This window comes from Notechis scutatus, chromosome 4 (genome assembly GCF_049901735.1).
Source record: "Notechis scutatus isolate UNSWTSFEM ecotype Mainland chromosome 4, rNotScu1.2, whole genome shotgun sequence".
NCBI lineage: Eukaryota > Metazoa > Chordata > Lepidosauria > Squamata > Elapidae > Notechis > Notechis scutatus.
The window spans coordinates 5,880,816-5,896,201 of record NC_142012.1 but is presented as its reverse complement, the minus strand read 5'-3'; the positions used below and the strand labels follow the sequence as shown (position 1 = coordinate 5,896,201).

At 47.6% G+C, this 15,386-nt stretch overlaps 1 protein-coding gene across 1 annotated transcript in view; it reads left to right on the top strand.

Annotated features, from left to right (window-relative positions):
* The window catches only part of HSPA12B (heat shock protein family A (Hsp70) member 12B), a 37,923-nt gene extending 26,270 nt beyond the window's left edge, over positions 1-11,653 (top strand). The window contains 4 exon segments of the mRNA XM_087965700.1: positions 2,432-2,536; positions 7,743-8,001; positions 9,037-9,140; positions 10,606-11,653. Of these exon segments, the coding sequence (XP_087821826.1) occupies positions 2,432-2,536; positions 7,743-8,001; positions 9,037-9,140; positions 10,606-11,249 (1,112 nt within the window). The 3' untranslated portion in view covers positions 11,250-11,653.
* Positions 11,654-15,386: the final 3,733 nt, after the last annotated feature.

Sequence of the window (15,386 nt, the reverse complement as noted above, 5' to 3'; positions counted from 1 at the left end):
TGGCCCAATTGCTTGAAAGCCAGATAGCGCAATGTTGGCACGGAAGAGGCTGGTCAGAGAAATTGGCCGCAGGAAGAGGCAGAAAGAGGAAGGGAGGAGGAGGAGAGGGGTCAATGTAATAACGGAGTAACAAGAGTCGGAAGAGACCTTCGAGGTCCCTTAGTCTAACCCCATGCTCATGCAGGAAACCACATCCCATTCCAGGCAAATGGTTGTCCAGCCTCTTCTTCTTGAAAAACCTCCAGCGATGGAGCACTCACAACTTCTATTCCAACTGGTTGATTGTCCTCACAGCGAGGAAATTCCTCCTTAGTTCTAGGTTGCTTCTCCCCTGGATTGGTTTCCATCCGTTGCTTCTTGTCCTTCTGGTGCTTTGGAGCAGGGGTCCCCAACCACCGTTCCACGGACCGGTACCGGTCCGTGGAACAAATCCTACCGGGCGCTGGTTTGCTGGCGCCGCCATCTTGTTTTGATGAAAAAGTGCTTCCGGTGAGCTTTTCCGGGTAGAAAGCTCACCGGAAGTACTTTTTCATCAAAACAAGATGGCGGCGCCAGCGCTTCGATGAGCTTTTCCGGGTAGAAAGCCATTTCTACCCTGAAAAGCTCACTGAAGCGCTGCGCCGCCATCTTGTTTTGATGAAAAAGTGCTTCCGTGAGCTCACCGGAAGCACTTTTTCATCAAAACAAGATGGCGGCGCCCAGCTGATGCCGGACCGGGCGCGGCACCCAGCTGATGCCGGTACCGGGCCGCGGCATAAAAAAGGTTGGGGACCACTGCTTTGGAGAATAGGTTGACACCCCTCTTCTTTGTGGCAACCCCCAAAGGCTGGAATATTGCTATCATGTCACCCAACCCTAGTTTTCTGGGCGTGTTAACCCATTCCAGGCTAGACACAATAATAGAATGACAGAGTTGGAAGGGATCTTAGAGGTCTTCTAGTCCAGCCGCCCTGTTCAAGCAGGAAACCCTATACCGGTGGTAGCTAACCTTTTTGGGCTCCTGTGCCAAAAATTGTGCATGTGCTTGCACGCAAGCGCTGGCGTGCCAGCACCCAGAAGGCAATGCGCGCCCCCGTGCCCCCTATGCATGCACATGTAATCCCCACCCACCCCCGCCGCCCCCTTACCTGCACTGTGCCTCACAGCTGATTTTCGGCTGGTTTGAGGCCTTTTTTGGCCTCCCAAAGGCTTGAGCAAGGCTTCTGCAGGCTTTGCAGGCCAAAAACTAGCCCCGTTTCGTCACTTCTGGTATTTTCAGAAAAAACAGGAAGTGATGAAATGGGGCTAGTTTTCGGCCTGCAGAAGCCTGCAGAAGCCTTCCTCAAGCCTTTGGGAGGCCCCAGAAGGCCTCAAACCAGCTGAAAATCAGGTGTAAGGTGCACACATGCCCAGTGAGGTAAGTGTGCCTACAGATCGCGTGCCGGCACAAATGGCTCTGCGTGCCACCTGTGGCATGCGTGCCATAGATTCGCCATCACGGCCCTAAATCATTTCAGACAAACGGCTGTCCAATCTTAAAAGCCTCCAGGGATGGAGCCCCCACAATTTCTGGTGGCAAGCCGTTCCACTGGTTACTTGTTTTCTCACAGTCAAGAAATTCCTCCTTAGTTCCAGGTTGCTTCTCTCCTTGGTTAGTTTCCATCCGTTGCTTCTTGTCCTGCCTTCAGGTGTGGAGAATAGATTGACCCACCCCTCTTCTTTGGGGCAGCCCCTGAGATATTGGAACAATACAGAACCGGTTCTGCCCTGGGTTAAACATGGGAGGGGGTTCTGGCCTTGACTCGATCTCCTGCCTGTTGGTTGTCTGAACGATGACCGGGTGTGACATCATGCCGACATGATGGGGGTCTCCCTCAGGGTTGGGCTTCAAAAATTTTAGCAAGGGGTTCTCTGCCCGGTTGCTGGGTGGGCGTGGCCATGGTGGGTGTGGCCTAGTCGACTTCCGGCAGCATGGTGGGGAGGGGCATTTTTGCCTTCCCCACGCTCAGGAGGCTTTCCTTGAGCCTCCGGGAGGGCAAAAACGGCTTCCCCGGGCTCCGGAGGCTCTCTGGAAGCCAGAAACGGGCCCATTTCCGGCCTTCCCAAACTTCCGGGAGGCCTGTTTTTTGCCCTCCTCGAGCCTCCACGCACGACCTGCACTTACCTGCATCCAAAATGGGCCACGTGGGGACTTCTGGGAGGGGCAGGGCAGGGTGGGCGGAGCAGGGCCAGCCAAGAGTGGGATTTGGGGGTCCTCCGAACTGCACAGAATCCTAACTAGGGGCTCTCCCAAACCCCTGTGAACCACTCCAGCAGCCCACTCCTGGTCTCGCTTCCTCTTCCTCTGCTCCGTGCACCTATTCCCCCTAAAAATTTCAGGTGGGCAACCTGGGTGAGGTTCTGGCATACCTTCAACAAGCAAAGCCTTACCTGTCTTTCCTTTGCTGGCCAGGGGATCGCTACATCGTGGCCGATTGCGGAGGGGGCACTGTGGATCTGACGGTGCATCAGATCGAACAGCCCCAGGGCACCTTGAAAGAGCTCTACAAGGCGTCAGGTGAGGCTGGTGGGAAGGGTCTCTTGGGGGTGTTGGAAGAAAAACCCGGTCTGGTTCCAAGCCGGGAGAAACCAAATGGAGGCCACATGGAAAGAAGGACTCTGTTTATCGATTAGCAGGACCACCAACAGCATGTTGTTCTGGGACAGCTGACAAATTGCTTGATGGAGCTTTAAAGGTTTCTGTGACTTTGAACTGTTCTGGGGATTGTGCAATGAAGGGTCTTTGGTGTCTTGTGCCATTTCAATGGTGGTGAGTTAGGCCTATTATGTTCTAAAACAAGGCCCAGGGCCAGATTTGGCCCATGGGGTATTTAGATCTGGCCAGTGGGGCTGTCCTGGGCAGGGGTGGGATTCTACAGGTTTGCACCTATTCTCTAGAACCGGTTGTTAATGTTCTAAGCAGTTCAGGGAACCGGTTGTTAGAAGAAATTACTGGCCTAATCCTGTAAGGAAGGCAGGAAGGAAACATTCTGGTATTGCTTACAGAAACTGCCCCTCTGTTAACCCTTATTACATTCTTGACAGGACTAGACTTCCTGTCTCAGGAACGTCTCTGGAGTTTTTTTCCCCTCCTTTGCTGGTATTTTGCTTGTGTGGAGTGACCATTCAAAGTTACAATGGCACTGAAAAAAGTGACTTATGACCATTTTTCACACTTACGACTGTTGCAGCATCCCCACAGTCATGAGAGGCCAGGCGAGGAGATGCGTGCCTCGATGTGAGTGATGTTGAGTTGGCCACGCCCAGCCAATAACATGATCACCAAGCCACGCCCACCAACTAAGCCACGCCCACAGAACTGGTTGTTAAAACATTTGAATCCCACCCCTGCATTTGCGGCCTGTCAGCATTCCAGAAAGTCCCCACTATAATATTCTGCCTCATTTGATATCCCCCAAAATATTTCATTCTGTGAGCGGGGTGCGTGATTACTTCTTACATGGAGGCATGGAGGGGTGGATATTGTCCTGAGGGAAATTTTAATGGAAGGGCTGTCTTTTCCAAATCATATCTTTCCTGTCCTTGCCTCTCGTCCCCTCCAGGTTGTTATGGTGTCAACTATTCAAGTGTTAAAAGTCTGTAGAGATCCAGGTCATCCCAAAGGTGCTTTTTTTTCAAGAGGCAACGGGACTTTCTGGTTTTTCTTTGAAGGCATTTCACTTCTCATCCAAGAAGCTTCTTCAGTTCAACCCTAGCCCAGAACTGAAGAAGCCTCTTGGATGAGAAGCAAAACCTCTTCAAGGAAAAACAGCCAAGAAAGTCTATGGAGATTCTCAGCCCTCCAGGTCTCCTGGTTGCCCCAAAGGTACTTTTTCGAGAGGCAACTGGACTTTCTGGTTTTTTTTCTTGGAAGACGTTTCTCTTCTCATCCCAGAAGCTTCTTCAGCTCTGACAGGATGGTGAGGAACGGAAGGATTTATATTCCTTGCAGACAGCTGGTCATTTGCATCATTTTTAGAGGGTCCTTGAGGCCACTTGGAGGTTTCTCTGTGTCCTCAGGGTCACCTGAGTGGCGCAAATGGTTCCTGTAGTGTCCAATTTTTCCCCCCTGGAAATCCATTCATTCCCCCACACTTGTCAGAGCTGAAGGAGCTTCTTGGATGAGAAGCGAAAGGTTTCAAAGAAAAGAAAAACAAGGAAATCCAGTTTGCCTGCTGAAAAAGCACCTTTGGGATATTCAGCTTTATGTCAGCTTTCAATGTTTTGACCAGCTTGGCTGAACCCGGAACTGATCCCAGCCCCATCATCTGAGATATGTAGAGGATTACAGGCCTTGGACTCTTCTATATCTACAGACTGAAGAATTAGAGAATTGTGAAGACCTGGGGCGTGACACAAAAATAACAAAGTCACAAAAGTAGAATAAATTCCCTTTAATGCCTCCAACTTGGCCCCCAATGTCCAATTATCCTTGGCTGGATATCAAACAGTCTACAAAGGGCAGAAATGCAGTCCGAACCCAAAGTAAAGATAATTAGAAATAAAAAAAACAACACAAACCACACTGAACTAATTAACACGGCAGGCCAGGATGACAAATTGCAGACCTTCAAAGGATAACGCAGCACCCACAGTTGGGAGGATGCCAAAACCCAGAAAAACCTCGACAAAGATAATGCACACTTTGCTTCCAGCAAGGAGCTGTGTGCAAACGCCCCACTTGTATCCTGTTCGCCCAGCTGCAACTAATGAAATGGATCAGGGCCCTTTCCTCCCCCATAAGCCATGTTGCTCCCTTCTCCGTTCCTCCCTGCATGCCCTAGGATGAAGAGGGGGTGGGCCTGGGTCTTCCTCTGAATGCCCAGCCGGACTGTGCCCTTCCCCAGTTTCCTCTACAGCCATCGGAGCCACACTCCCACTCCCTGTCAGCTGCTCAATCTCCCCCTCAGAATCAGACTCCAACAAGGGCATGACATGAGTTGAGACTTCAGTGTGCAAAAAGTGTCAATACAATAAAACGTACACCGTTCGGCTGTGCCAGGCAGATAGAAATGCATTGCAATAGGCGTGAGTTTGCAAGTTGTAAAGAAAATACAAAAAGAGGAGACAGATTGAGGATAAAGAGCTTCTGGTTGTTTCTTCCATAACTTCCTCTATGAAAGATTTATAAAAATTCTCCTTTCCTGCAAAAAAAAAAAAGGTTGCTTTATTTATCCTAGAGCTCCATCGAGTGACTACAATTGAAAAGGCTCATTGGAAGAAAAACAAAACCTTGGAAAAAGATAAATCTTTTCTTTACGTTGTTCAAAAAGTGAGTTCAGCCTCACCCAAAAGACCATTTTTAAACCTAGTGAAGCAATCATTATTTAACTATTTGTAAATCTAGTCAAGTGATAGTTCCGAGCTGATTTTCATTGAAGAATGCCCTTGGTTTTGTTTTTTTAAAAACAATTTTATTGATTTTTAAAAACAAACAAAACAGACAAAACATAAAAACATCCAACTTTCTTTCATAAATATACAAACAGTGTATCGGTTGGTTTACCAATTTTTTGTGCATCCATTTCTCAATTACAATTACATTACATAATATCTCATATTGTCAATCAGAAATTATATACCCTAGTATCGCTATTAAACAATTATTTGACCATGATTTTATTCATTCATACTTTGCGAAATAACTATAGTTTACTTAATTTATTTTATAACAAATCATATAGTCATACCAAATCTATCCTAATAACATTTTATAAATATAATAAGAATGCCCTTGTTCTTTTGACCTTAACAGTAGATCCGTCCAGCAGATGGTAGCCTTGAGCCAAGTTTAATCTAGGTTTAATTTTAGTGTTTAATTTTTGTTTAAATTATGGACATATGTTAATCCCCAGCATGTTTGGAACTCCGTCATCAGTCACTGAGTTTAAATACGTTTGAGATAAACATTGACAAAAATTTAAAAAAATAATAATAATAATAAATAAAAACAACAAATTTGTTGTTGTTCTTAGTCATGTCCGACCCATCACGACCCCATGGACAACGTTCCTCCAGGTCTTCCTGTCCTGTACCATCCCCCAGAGTCCATTTAAGCTCACGCTGACTGCTTCAGTGACTACATCCAGCCCCCCACTTCTCTTTTTTTTTTTTAAATAATATTTTAAAATTTTTATTTTATGCAAACAATCCATCTTCCATTTAAATGGTGTGTCATCTGGATACAAATATCTTGTGCAATAACAATTACAATTAATACATTTTCATTACTGCAATATCGGTACTCTGTTCTTACTTTATACTACTACGCATAAAAAATCTTATTGTTATAACAATAAGCCACCTCCTTCTCCGCCGTCCCCTTCTTCTTTTGCCCTCAGCCATTCCCAGCATTAGGCTCTTCTCCAGGGAGTCTTTCCTTCTCATTAGGCGGCCAAAGTATTTGAGTTTCAAAACAACAAATGCATGTATTCAAAAAAAAAAACTAAAAGAGCAAACTCAATAGACCACTATGTATTTTTTTCCTGCTGTTAAAGTTTTCCATGTTTCTCTCCTCAAAGCTAAGCAGGGACAGGCTAGGTTAGAACTTGGATGGGAGACCGAGTGGGGTAAGATCAGTCGTGGGATTCAAAAAAATTTACTACCATTTCTGGGGACGTAGCTTGGTGGGTGTGGCTTCGTGGGCGTGGCAGGAGAAGATACTATAAAATCTCCCTTCCACCCCATTCCAGGGGAAGGTTACCGCAAAATTCCCTTTCCCTCTCCATCCCACTAACCTGCTTTCCAGCTCCGTTCTCCTGGGCAGGGCAACCAAAGGAGACCCAGCCAATCAGCTGGATTCGGGAGGCGGAGAATAGATGGAGTTGGCGGGGACAGTCAGAGGTGGCATTTGCCGGTTTTCCGAACTACTCAAAATTTCCACTATCGGTTCTCCAGAACTGGCCAGAACCTACTTTGAATATCACCTCTGGGTAAGATAGAACTGAAGATAGGAATAAAAGATAATGCAAAATGTAAATGTAAATGGTGTGTGTGTAAAGAGATGGATGGATGGTTGGATGGTTGGATGGATGGATGGATGGACGGACAGACAGAATGACAGATATAGAGATAGAAACAGAGAGAGAGATGATAGATAGATAGATAGATAGATAGATAGATAGATAGATAGATAGATAGATAGATAGATAGATAGATAGATAGATAGATAATGGATGGAGAGAGAAAGATGATAGGCAGGCAGGATAGATAAACAGAGAGAAGATAGAGAGGTAGGCAGGCAGGCAGGCATGGGTGGAGAAGGCAGGCAGGCAGGCAGAGATAGATAGATAGATAGATAGATAGATAGATAGATAGATAGATAGATAGATAGATAGATAGATAGATAGATAGATAGATAGATGATAGGTAGATAGATAGGTAGATAGATAGATGTAAATGGAAATGGAAAAGTCGATGCCACAACTTACTGCAAAAATGTATATATGATTTGTTTTTAAAAGTGTAAAAACTTAATAAAAAGTATTAAAAAAAAAAAAAAGAACTAAGCAAGCTTCCAGAGCCATTTCTGGAGAGGTTTGCTTCTTCTGGGACAAACCGGAGTTGTCCATGGTGGCCCCAAATCAGAGGGGACCTGGGAGCCCCTTTTATTTGTCAGAGAAGAACCATCCAGGGTCTTATCTGGGGATCCCAGAAGGTGCCCAGAAACCTCCTCGCTCTTGACCGGATCTGCTATTCCCTTTTGCTCTTGGCTCTCCTTCCAGGAGGTCCCTACGGGGCTGTTGGGGTGGACCTGGCCTTTGAGAAGCTGCTCTGCCAGATATTTGGCGAAGACTTCATCGCCATGTTCAAGGCCAAGCGCCCGGCGGCCTGGGTCGACCTGACCATCGCCTTCGAGGCCCGGAAGCGGACGGCTGCCCCCCACCGGGCCAACCCCCTCAACATCTCCCTCCCCTTCTCCTTCATCGACTTCTACCGCAAGCACCGTGGGCAGAACGTGGAGACCGCCCTCAAGCGCAGCAGGTGGGAAGTTGGGGAGAACGTTGTGTTGGTATGTGCGTGCGGGTCTAAAGTTGGAGAGAGAGAGGGAGGGAGAGAAAGAGAGCGGTGGTAGATGAGAGATGATAGACAGATATAAGAGAGAGAGAGGACACACACACACACACACATAATAGATGGGATAGACAGATAGATATAAGATCAAGAGAGAGGATGAGAGAGACAGACATATACAGAGACAGATGAGAGATAGATATAGATGATAGATAGATGAGAGACATAGACAGACAGCAAGAGAGAAAAATAGAGAGAGAGAGAGATGAGAGATAAACATATAGATAGACAGTGAGAGAGAAAAAGAGGTAGGTAGGTAGATTGATAGATAGATATAGATGATATAGAGGATAGAGATAGATAGATAGATAGATAGATAGATAGATAGATAGATAGATAGATAGATAGATAGATAGACAGACAGACAGACAGACAGACAGACAGACAGACAGACATATACATAGATAGATAGATAGATAGATAGATAGATAGATAGATAGATAGATAGATAGATAGATAGACAGACAGACAGATATAGATGATAGATAGATGAGACATAGACAGACAGCAAGAGAGAAAAATAGAGAGAGAGATGAGAGATAAACATGTAGATAGATAGTGAGAGAAAAAGAGGTAGGTAGGTAGATTGATAGATAGATATAGATGATATAGAGGATAGATATAGATGATAGATAGATGATAGATAGATAGATAGATAGATAGATAGATAGATAGATAGATATAGATGATAGACATAGATGATAGATAGATGATAGACAGACGATATAGATGATAGATATAGATGTGTCTATGACTGAATGTGTGTGGGGAGGTAACTTTGAACCCCCAGATGCCAGGCCACTGACGGTTTCAAGATCACCACTATCATTTTCCACTCTGGCTTGGCCGCAGCTTCCCTCGTCCAAGATGTTTCATGCTAAAACAATAGACCCCCTCCTTCTCAGCCCTCTCTCTCTCTCTCTCTCTCTCCCCTTGCCTTCCCAGCATGCACCTGGTGAAGTGGTCTTCTCAAGGGATGCTGCGCATGTCTCCCGAGGCCATGAACGAGCTCTTCCAGCCCACCGTCAGCCAGATCATCAAGCACATTGGTGAGTCCTCCAGGTCTCCCCTTGCCTTCCCAAAGGTCCTGAGGCCAGCTGGGCGAGGGGCTGGGGGTCTCAGCAGAGGCAGAGGGATTTCTTCAGATTGGCAGGGCTGGGGGTTGCAAAGGGTAGAAGATCAAGAAGGTCTCCAAGGGTCAAGGATGTCTATCTAGGAGGTTCGAGGGGTTTAGAAAATGGGGCACCTGAAATAATTTTGGATCTCCTGGGATCCCAAAGGTGCTTTTTCAAGAGGCAATCGGTTTTTCTTTGAAGAGATTTCACTTCTCATCCAGGAAGCTTCTTCAGTTCTGGGTTGGGGGTTGAACTGGAGAAGCTTCTTGGATGAGAAGAGAAACGTCTTCCAAGAAAAACTAGAAAGTCCAGTTGCCTCTTCAAAAAGCACCTTCGGGGCCACCATGACCTGGATGGCTGAGAATCTCCATAGACTTTCTTGGTTGTTTTTTCCTTGAAGAGGTTTCGCTTCTCATCCAAGAAGCTTCTTCCGTTCTGGGTTAGGGTTGAACTGAAGAAGCATCTTAGATGAGAAGCGAAACCTCTTCAAAGCAAAAAACCAGAAAGTCCATTTGCCTCTTGAAAAAGCACCTTTGGGATGACCTGGATGATGGAGAATCTCCACAGACAGATCTCCTGGGATGGGATGCAAAGTATGTGATACCCACCATCGTTTTAGTTACAGGACGAAGTTTGTGAGGGCTTGGTCCCGTTCTCGTCATTAGACTAGACATCCCCAATTCGTACAACCTTTCTTCCTACTCAAGGGTGGAGCTCAACCCATGAGCTAAATTATGAAGAAACTGACCCTTTGTATCTCTCTCTGCCTGTCAACTTAAGTCAAATATCCAGCTTCGACTCTTGGTTGGACAATGGCAACCTTCCAGTGCTGGGATTCAAAACTTTTTATTACCAGTTCTGTGGGTGTGGCTAGGTGGGTGTGGCCATGTGACTGGATGGGCGTGTTTTTTTTTGCAGCCACCCCCCACCTGTTTTGGGGCCTTCTGGGCCTCAGAGGAGCCTCCTGGGGGGGGCGTTTTTGCTCCCCAAAGGCTCCCTGGGGCTCAGAAAGGCAAAAAAATGGAGAGAGGGGGAGACACCTGTGACCCTCCTTCCATTTTTTGCCTTCCTGGGCCTCAGGGAATCCTCCTGGGCGAAGCAGTAAGACAGTTAGGGGAATCCTGGAACAGCTGATTGTCGGGAGGGGGAAAAAAAAGAAATACCTTAAGGGGCGAGCATCAGGCGGGTGGGGTGAGCGAGAATCAGGCGGGCAGGGCAAGTGAGCCAGTGGTGACCAGGCGACTGGGCCAGGGGCGTGGCTAGCCAGAACTTACTACCAGTTCGGCGACCCACACCAAGTCCTTGCTACCGGTTCACTCAAACCAGTGTGAACCGGCTGAATACCACCACTGCAACCTCCTCATGTCCTCCCCTTTCCAAACTCTTCTCCTTCTGTCAGATGACCTCATGAAGAAGCCCGAAGTGAAAGACATCAAATTCTTCTTCTTGGTGGGCGGATTTGCCGAGTCGGCCATTTTACAGCACGCCATCCAATCCGCCTTCAGCAGTTCCTGCCGGGTCATCATCCCTCAAGACGTAGGGCTGACCATCCTGAAAGGAGCGGTGCTCTTCGGCCTGGACCCCACCATCGTCCGGGTTAGGCGCTCGCCCTTGACCTACGGCGTTGGAGTCCTGAACAAGTTTGTGGAGGGGAAACACCCGAAGGAGAAGTTGTTGGTCAAGGAAGGGAAGAACTGGTGCACCGACATCTTTGAGAAGTTTGTCTCGGTGGATCAGTCGGTGGCCTTGGGCGAAGTGGTGCAGAGGAGCTACTGCCCAGCCCGGGTGGGTCAACGCAAGATCATCATCAACATCTACTGTTGTGCCATGGATGAGGCGGTCTACATCACCGATCCGGGGGTGAGGAAGTGTGGCACCATCAGCCTAGAATTGGAGGAACTGGATGAGCCCAGCTCGCCCAAGAAGAGCCGGCGGGAGATAAGAGCCAGCATGCAGTTTGGTGATACGGAGATCAAGGTGGCTGCCATGGACGTCTGGACCTCCAAGACCGTGCGGGCATCCATAGACTTCCTCTCCAACTGAGGTCCAGAAGTAGAGAGGACTCTGGACTGGTAGAAGATCGGAGGGGGAAGACACCATTCTTCTGCGTTGCAAGCCGCTTGGATGATTGGTGACTCAACTTTATGGATTCAGCCCAACCGTTGGCCAGTTTTTTGGGGTGGGTGGGTGGGTGATTTAGGCCACGAACCTGCCAAAAAACAGCAAGGTGGAACTTCTAATGGCCAACAGACTGGTGGGGTGGGTAACTTTTGGGATTAATTGGGTCAAAAGTGGAGGAGATTGTTGTGCCTTGGAACTTCTAAAGCTCTGAGAACATCTTGCATTTCTCCAGTCATCTTGGACTGGTGGCCTTTGGCTTCCCAGAAAGACAAGTTATGGGTTCTGGTGTACTTACTTTGTCTATAAACATGGACATTTGGATGTTATGATTCCTTCTGCATTCCTCTGCTTGGGGAGATCTCGTAGCCAGAAGGGCGTCAAAAAAAATATTACCCATCATGAACAACGAGGCAAAGTCTCACGGAGAAAATCTGGTTCCACAACGTACTACAGATAGTCCTTGACTCACAGCTGTTCACTTAGTGAGCATTCAAAGTCACAGTCCTCCTCCTCCTCCCCTCTGCAAACCCCACTCCCTTCTAGCACTGATGATATTACCTAGTTGGGTATTGAAACGTCTACAAGAAACCAGGCTGAGAGAGCTCCAAGGACCCCAGCCGTCCTAGTCTTCCTCCACAGTTCTCCTCCTCCCCCTCCCCTCTGCTAACCTCTCCTTTCTAGCACTGATAATGTTACCTAGTTGGGTAGCGAAATGTCTGCAAGAAAACCACCAAGCTCAGAGAGCACCAAGGGATGTCCCAGAAGATTCCTCCATCCCAAAGGGGAATTTGGCTCAAAGGGGTTTTAGGGTTGCCCCAAAATACAAGCAGATCAGTTTGGTGGTCTTTGGGGGGAAGGGGGAAAGAGGTGAGACGCCACCAGAAAACCCACAATCTGCAGACTGAACTAGGGAGGCAAGAGAAGGAGAAAAATTCTGGGTGAAGGAAGGAAACAGCAAGGGTGTGTCTTCATGTCAGAAGTCCAAACCACATTTCTCTCCACCCCCACTCCCTGCCTGCCCACCAGAGATCAAAAAGAACAGAAGTAGTTTTAATGTTTCAACTGAAATTTATTTTGCTTCCAGAGTTTGCTTTAAAAAAACAAAGAAACACGAACACAGGTTTCCTCATAGGGGTAATAAGTGTGCATGTGTGTGTTTTATACATAGGCACATAAAATCCATTGGTTTCTTCCAAGAAGCCCACCGCATCCCTGCTGTGTGTCCCATGAGTTATCCTACAAAGAGGTGGGCTTATATTTGGGGGGGAGGGAAGAGGGGAGATAGAAACAGATCCTTAATATTTGAGTGGGAGCTCTTATGACTCCAGTTGGCTGAGGCACCTGTCTCTTGCAAGGCAGAATCTGAAGCTGTGGCTTCTCCAGGAATGGATTAGAGTTGGTTGGGAAGAGGGCCCGGCTGCCCCTCACCCCACCCCACTATAAGCCGGGGAAAAGTCAGAAGCAGCTACTGGGATGGCCCTTCTTGCCCGCCTGGGAGGTCTCACTTGGAAGTCTACCAAGAGATGGAAGTCCTAAAAGGACAGAGGTCCATGAGCATTGGAGAAGGAGAGAGACTACTGTAGCAAAAGTTGGGAGATGTTTCTCAACCTTAGACGCTGGAAGACGGGTGGACTTCCAAGTCCCAGAATTCCTCAGCTGAGGAATTCCTGGGACTTAGAAGTCCACCTGTCTTCTAGTGTCTTCTAGTAGCCACGATTGAGAAACCTTCCGTGAAGGTCTTCTCCAACCATGTCATCAAAATCGTGGTGGGGCATTGGTGTCGTAACGGCAGGCGTAGCACCGTCCTCTTCCACTGACCTAGGCAAGTAATGCCAGTGCATTTTGGAAAGGGGTTGGGGCTGGTTGGTGACACCATGCCCGTTGTCCTGCTGATGTTGGCCTACTGAGGAACCCAACCTCAGCTGGACTTCCACGCACAGCTCTCCAGCCTAGATGGGCAACGAGGACCTGGGCACCAGGGTTAGGGTGGGGTGGGCAAACATCAACCCATGAACATCATTTTTGCCGTTGAGTTGGTTGACATCATAATGGAAGTCCCATCATCGTGGTGTTGGCCAGTGAACGGGCGTTGCAGGGGATTAAAACCCCACCCATGAAAACAAGCCACACACCTAACTCAAACTCACAAATTACTCAACCAATGTTGTCTTTGGGTAGCTACACAAGGATCTTGCTCTGCCTGTGCTAACGGGCCGTCTACTGATGAGTTCATCCCTTAGGGCAGGGGTCTCCAACCTTGGCCACTTTAAGACCTGTGGACTTCCAACTCCCACAATTCTCTAGCCATCCATGGGGAATTCCCTAGAATTCCCTCGCCAGCCATAGGGGATTCTGGGAGTTGGAAGTCCACAAGTCTTAAAGCGGCCAAGATTGGAGACCCCTGCTCTTAGGAACAGTGTTTCTCAGTGGGGTGACTTTAAGACTCCTGGACTTCAACTCCCAGAATACCTGGCTGGGGAATTCTGGGAGCTGAAATCCAGCTCTCTTAAATGTCTCCAAGCTTAAGAAACCCTGCCTTAGACAACACAAGGAATTTGTCTTTAGGGATTCTTAGTCCAGGATGGGACTTTGGGGTTCCAGCTGTGACATTTCCACGGAGAAACCAACAAATCACGTATCTTCAAACACACACAAAAACCTCGTATGGCAACAAGGGAATAATTCCCTTGCGTTTATCTCCTAAACAGCAGCAAAAGTTTTGTCTTTTGAAGAAAACCTTCCTAGGCTAACTGAACTGGGAGGGAGGGAGGAGGGTCTTGGGAATAAATTGGGGTGGGCTGCATCACAAGAGGGCCACAGGTGCATCCATCCTCATAGCCAAGGGAGAAATTGGAAGGAAGGGGAGGGGTTTTTTTGTTGGATTCAAATGAATCTTTGCAAAACCGAGAAGGCTTCAGGTTTTTTTTCTCTCTTCCTGAGTGGGGTTCATTTCCAACACCGGGAGGGGGGGGAGAATAAAGAGGGGGGAGACCCCCAAACCACAGGCAACTTAGGTTGTGTGCAGTGGTCCCCAGGAACCGTCAGTGTCACAGTCACTTAAAAGCCTCTTAAAACACAGTGAAATTCGATGGGCGCTCCCACCAGCTGGCAAACAATATATTAAGCTTTCCTGCCAGCTTTTCAAGCACTAAACAGCTGTCTTTTGGGGGGGCAGCAGCCAGTACTGTCAATACAACTTCACCCCAAAAAACCCCACCCAAACCTGTAATTTCCTGCTTCCCCAAACAGCTTTTCGGGGCTAAAGAGCTGGCACCTTCCAAGGAGCTAAAAAAGGAGAGAGAGGGGAAAAAAAATAACACCTTTCTTGATCTCTGCGGGGTTTTTTAAAACAGCGACAACTTCTTAAAGCAGAGGTCTCCCAACTTGGCCACTTTAAAGATTTGTGGACTTCAACTCCCAGAATTCCTCAGCCAGAGGAATTCTGGGAGTTGAAGTCCACAAGTCTTAAAAGTGGCCAAGTTTGGGGACCCCTGTCTTGAAGGGACTATCGCAACGCGCCGTGGCCAACTCACTGTGGGATAAGAGTTACCCTAACATCGAGTGGAATCGTTAAAAGAGAAAGGAGGGCAAAGGAAGGGCAACATTTTTAAAAAGGCGAATGATTAAAAATATATTTTTGAAAAATTATTTTTGAAAATTGCGTTGAGTCATCCCGCCGTGAATTGTCTCGTGGCGAGTTGACCCATTTCCGCCTCCAAGCCTGCGGTTCCCCCCACAATTTTTCTTGGCTTGTAGGAACGGCCCGGGGAGGAAGGAACGGTTCCATGCAAGTGCCAGGCACGAGCAACTCCCATTTGCACAAGCGGCAGGCGCGTTCCACCGCCACTTACACAAACGGAGTGACGTAACGTGGCTGTTTGCACAGTCCTGGTTCCGAAACAGGCCGCATACGCGGGCGGATTGGGGACGATTAAAACATCCAGCCAAAGTCATCTGGCTTTTTTCCTCCTCCGTTGCAAATGGCAGTTGCCAAAAAAACAACAACCCTCCGCAGGCCACCCGACTTTGCTAAACCAGGTAGATTTTTTTTTTTAAAAA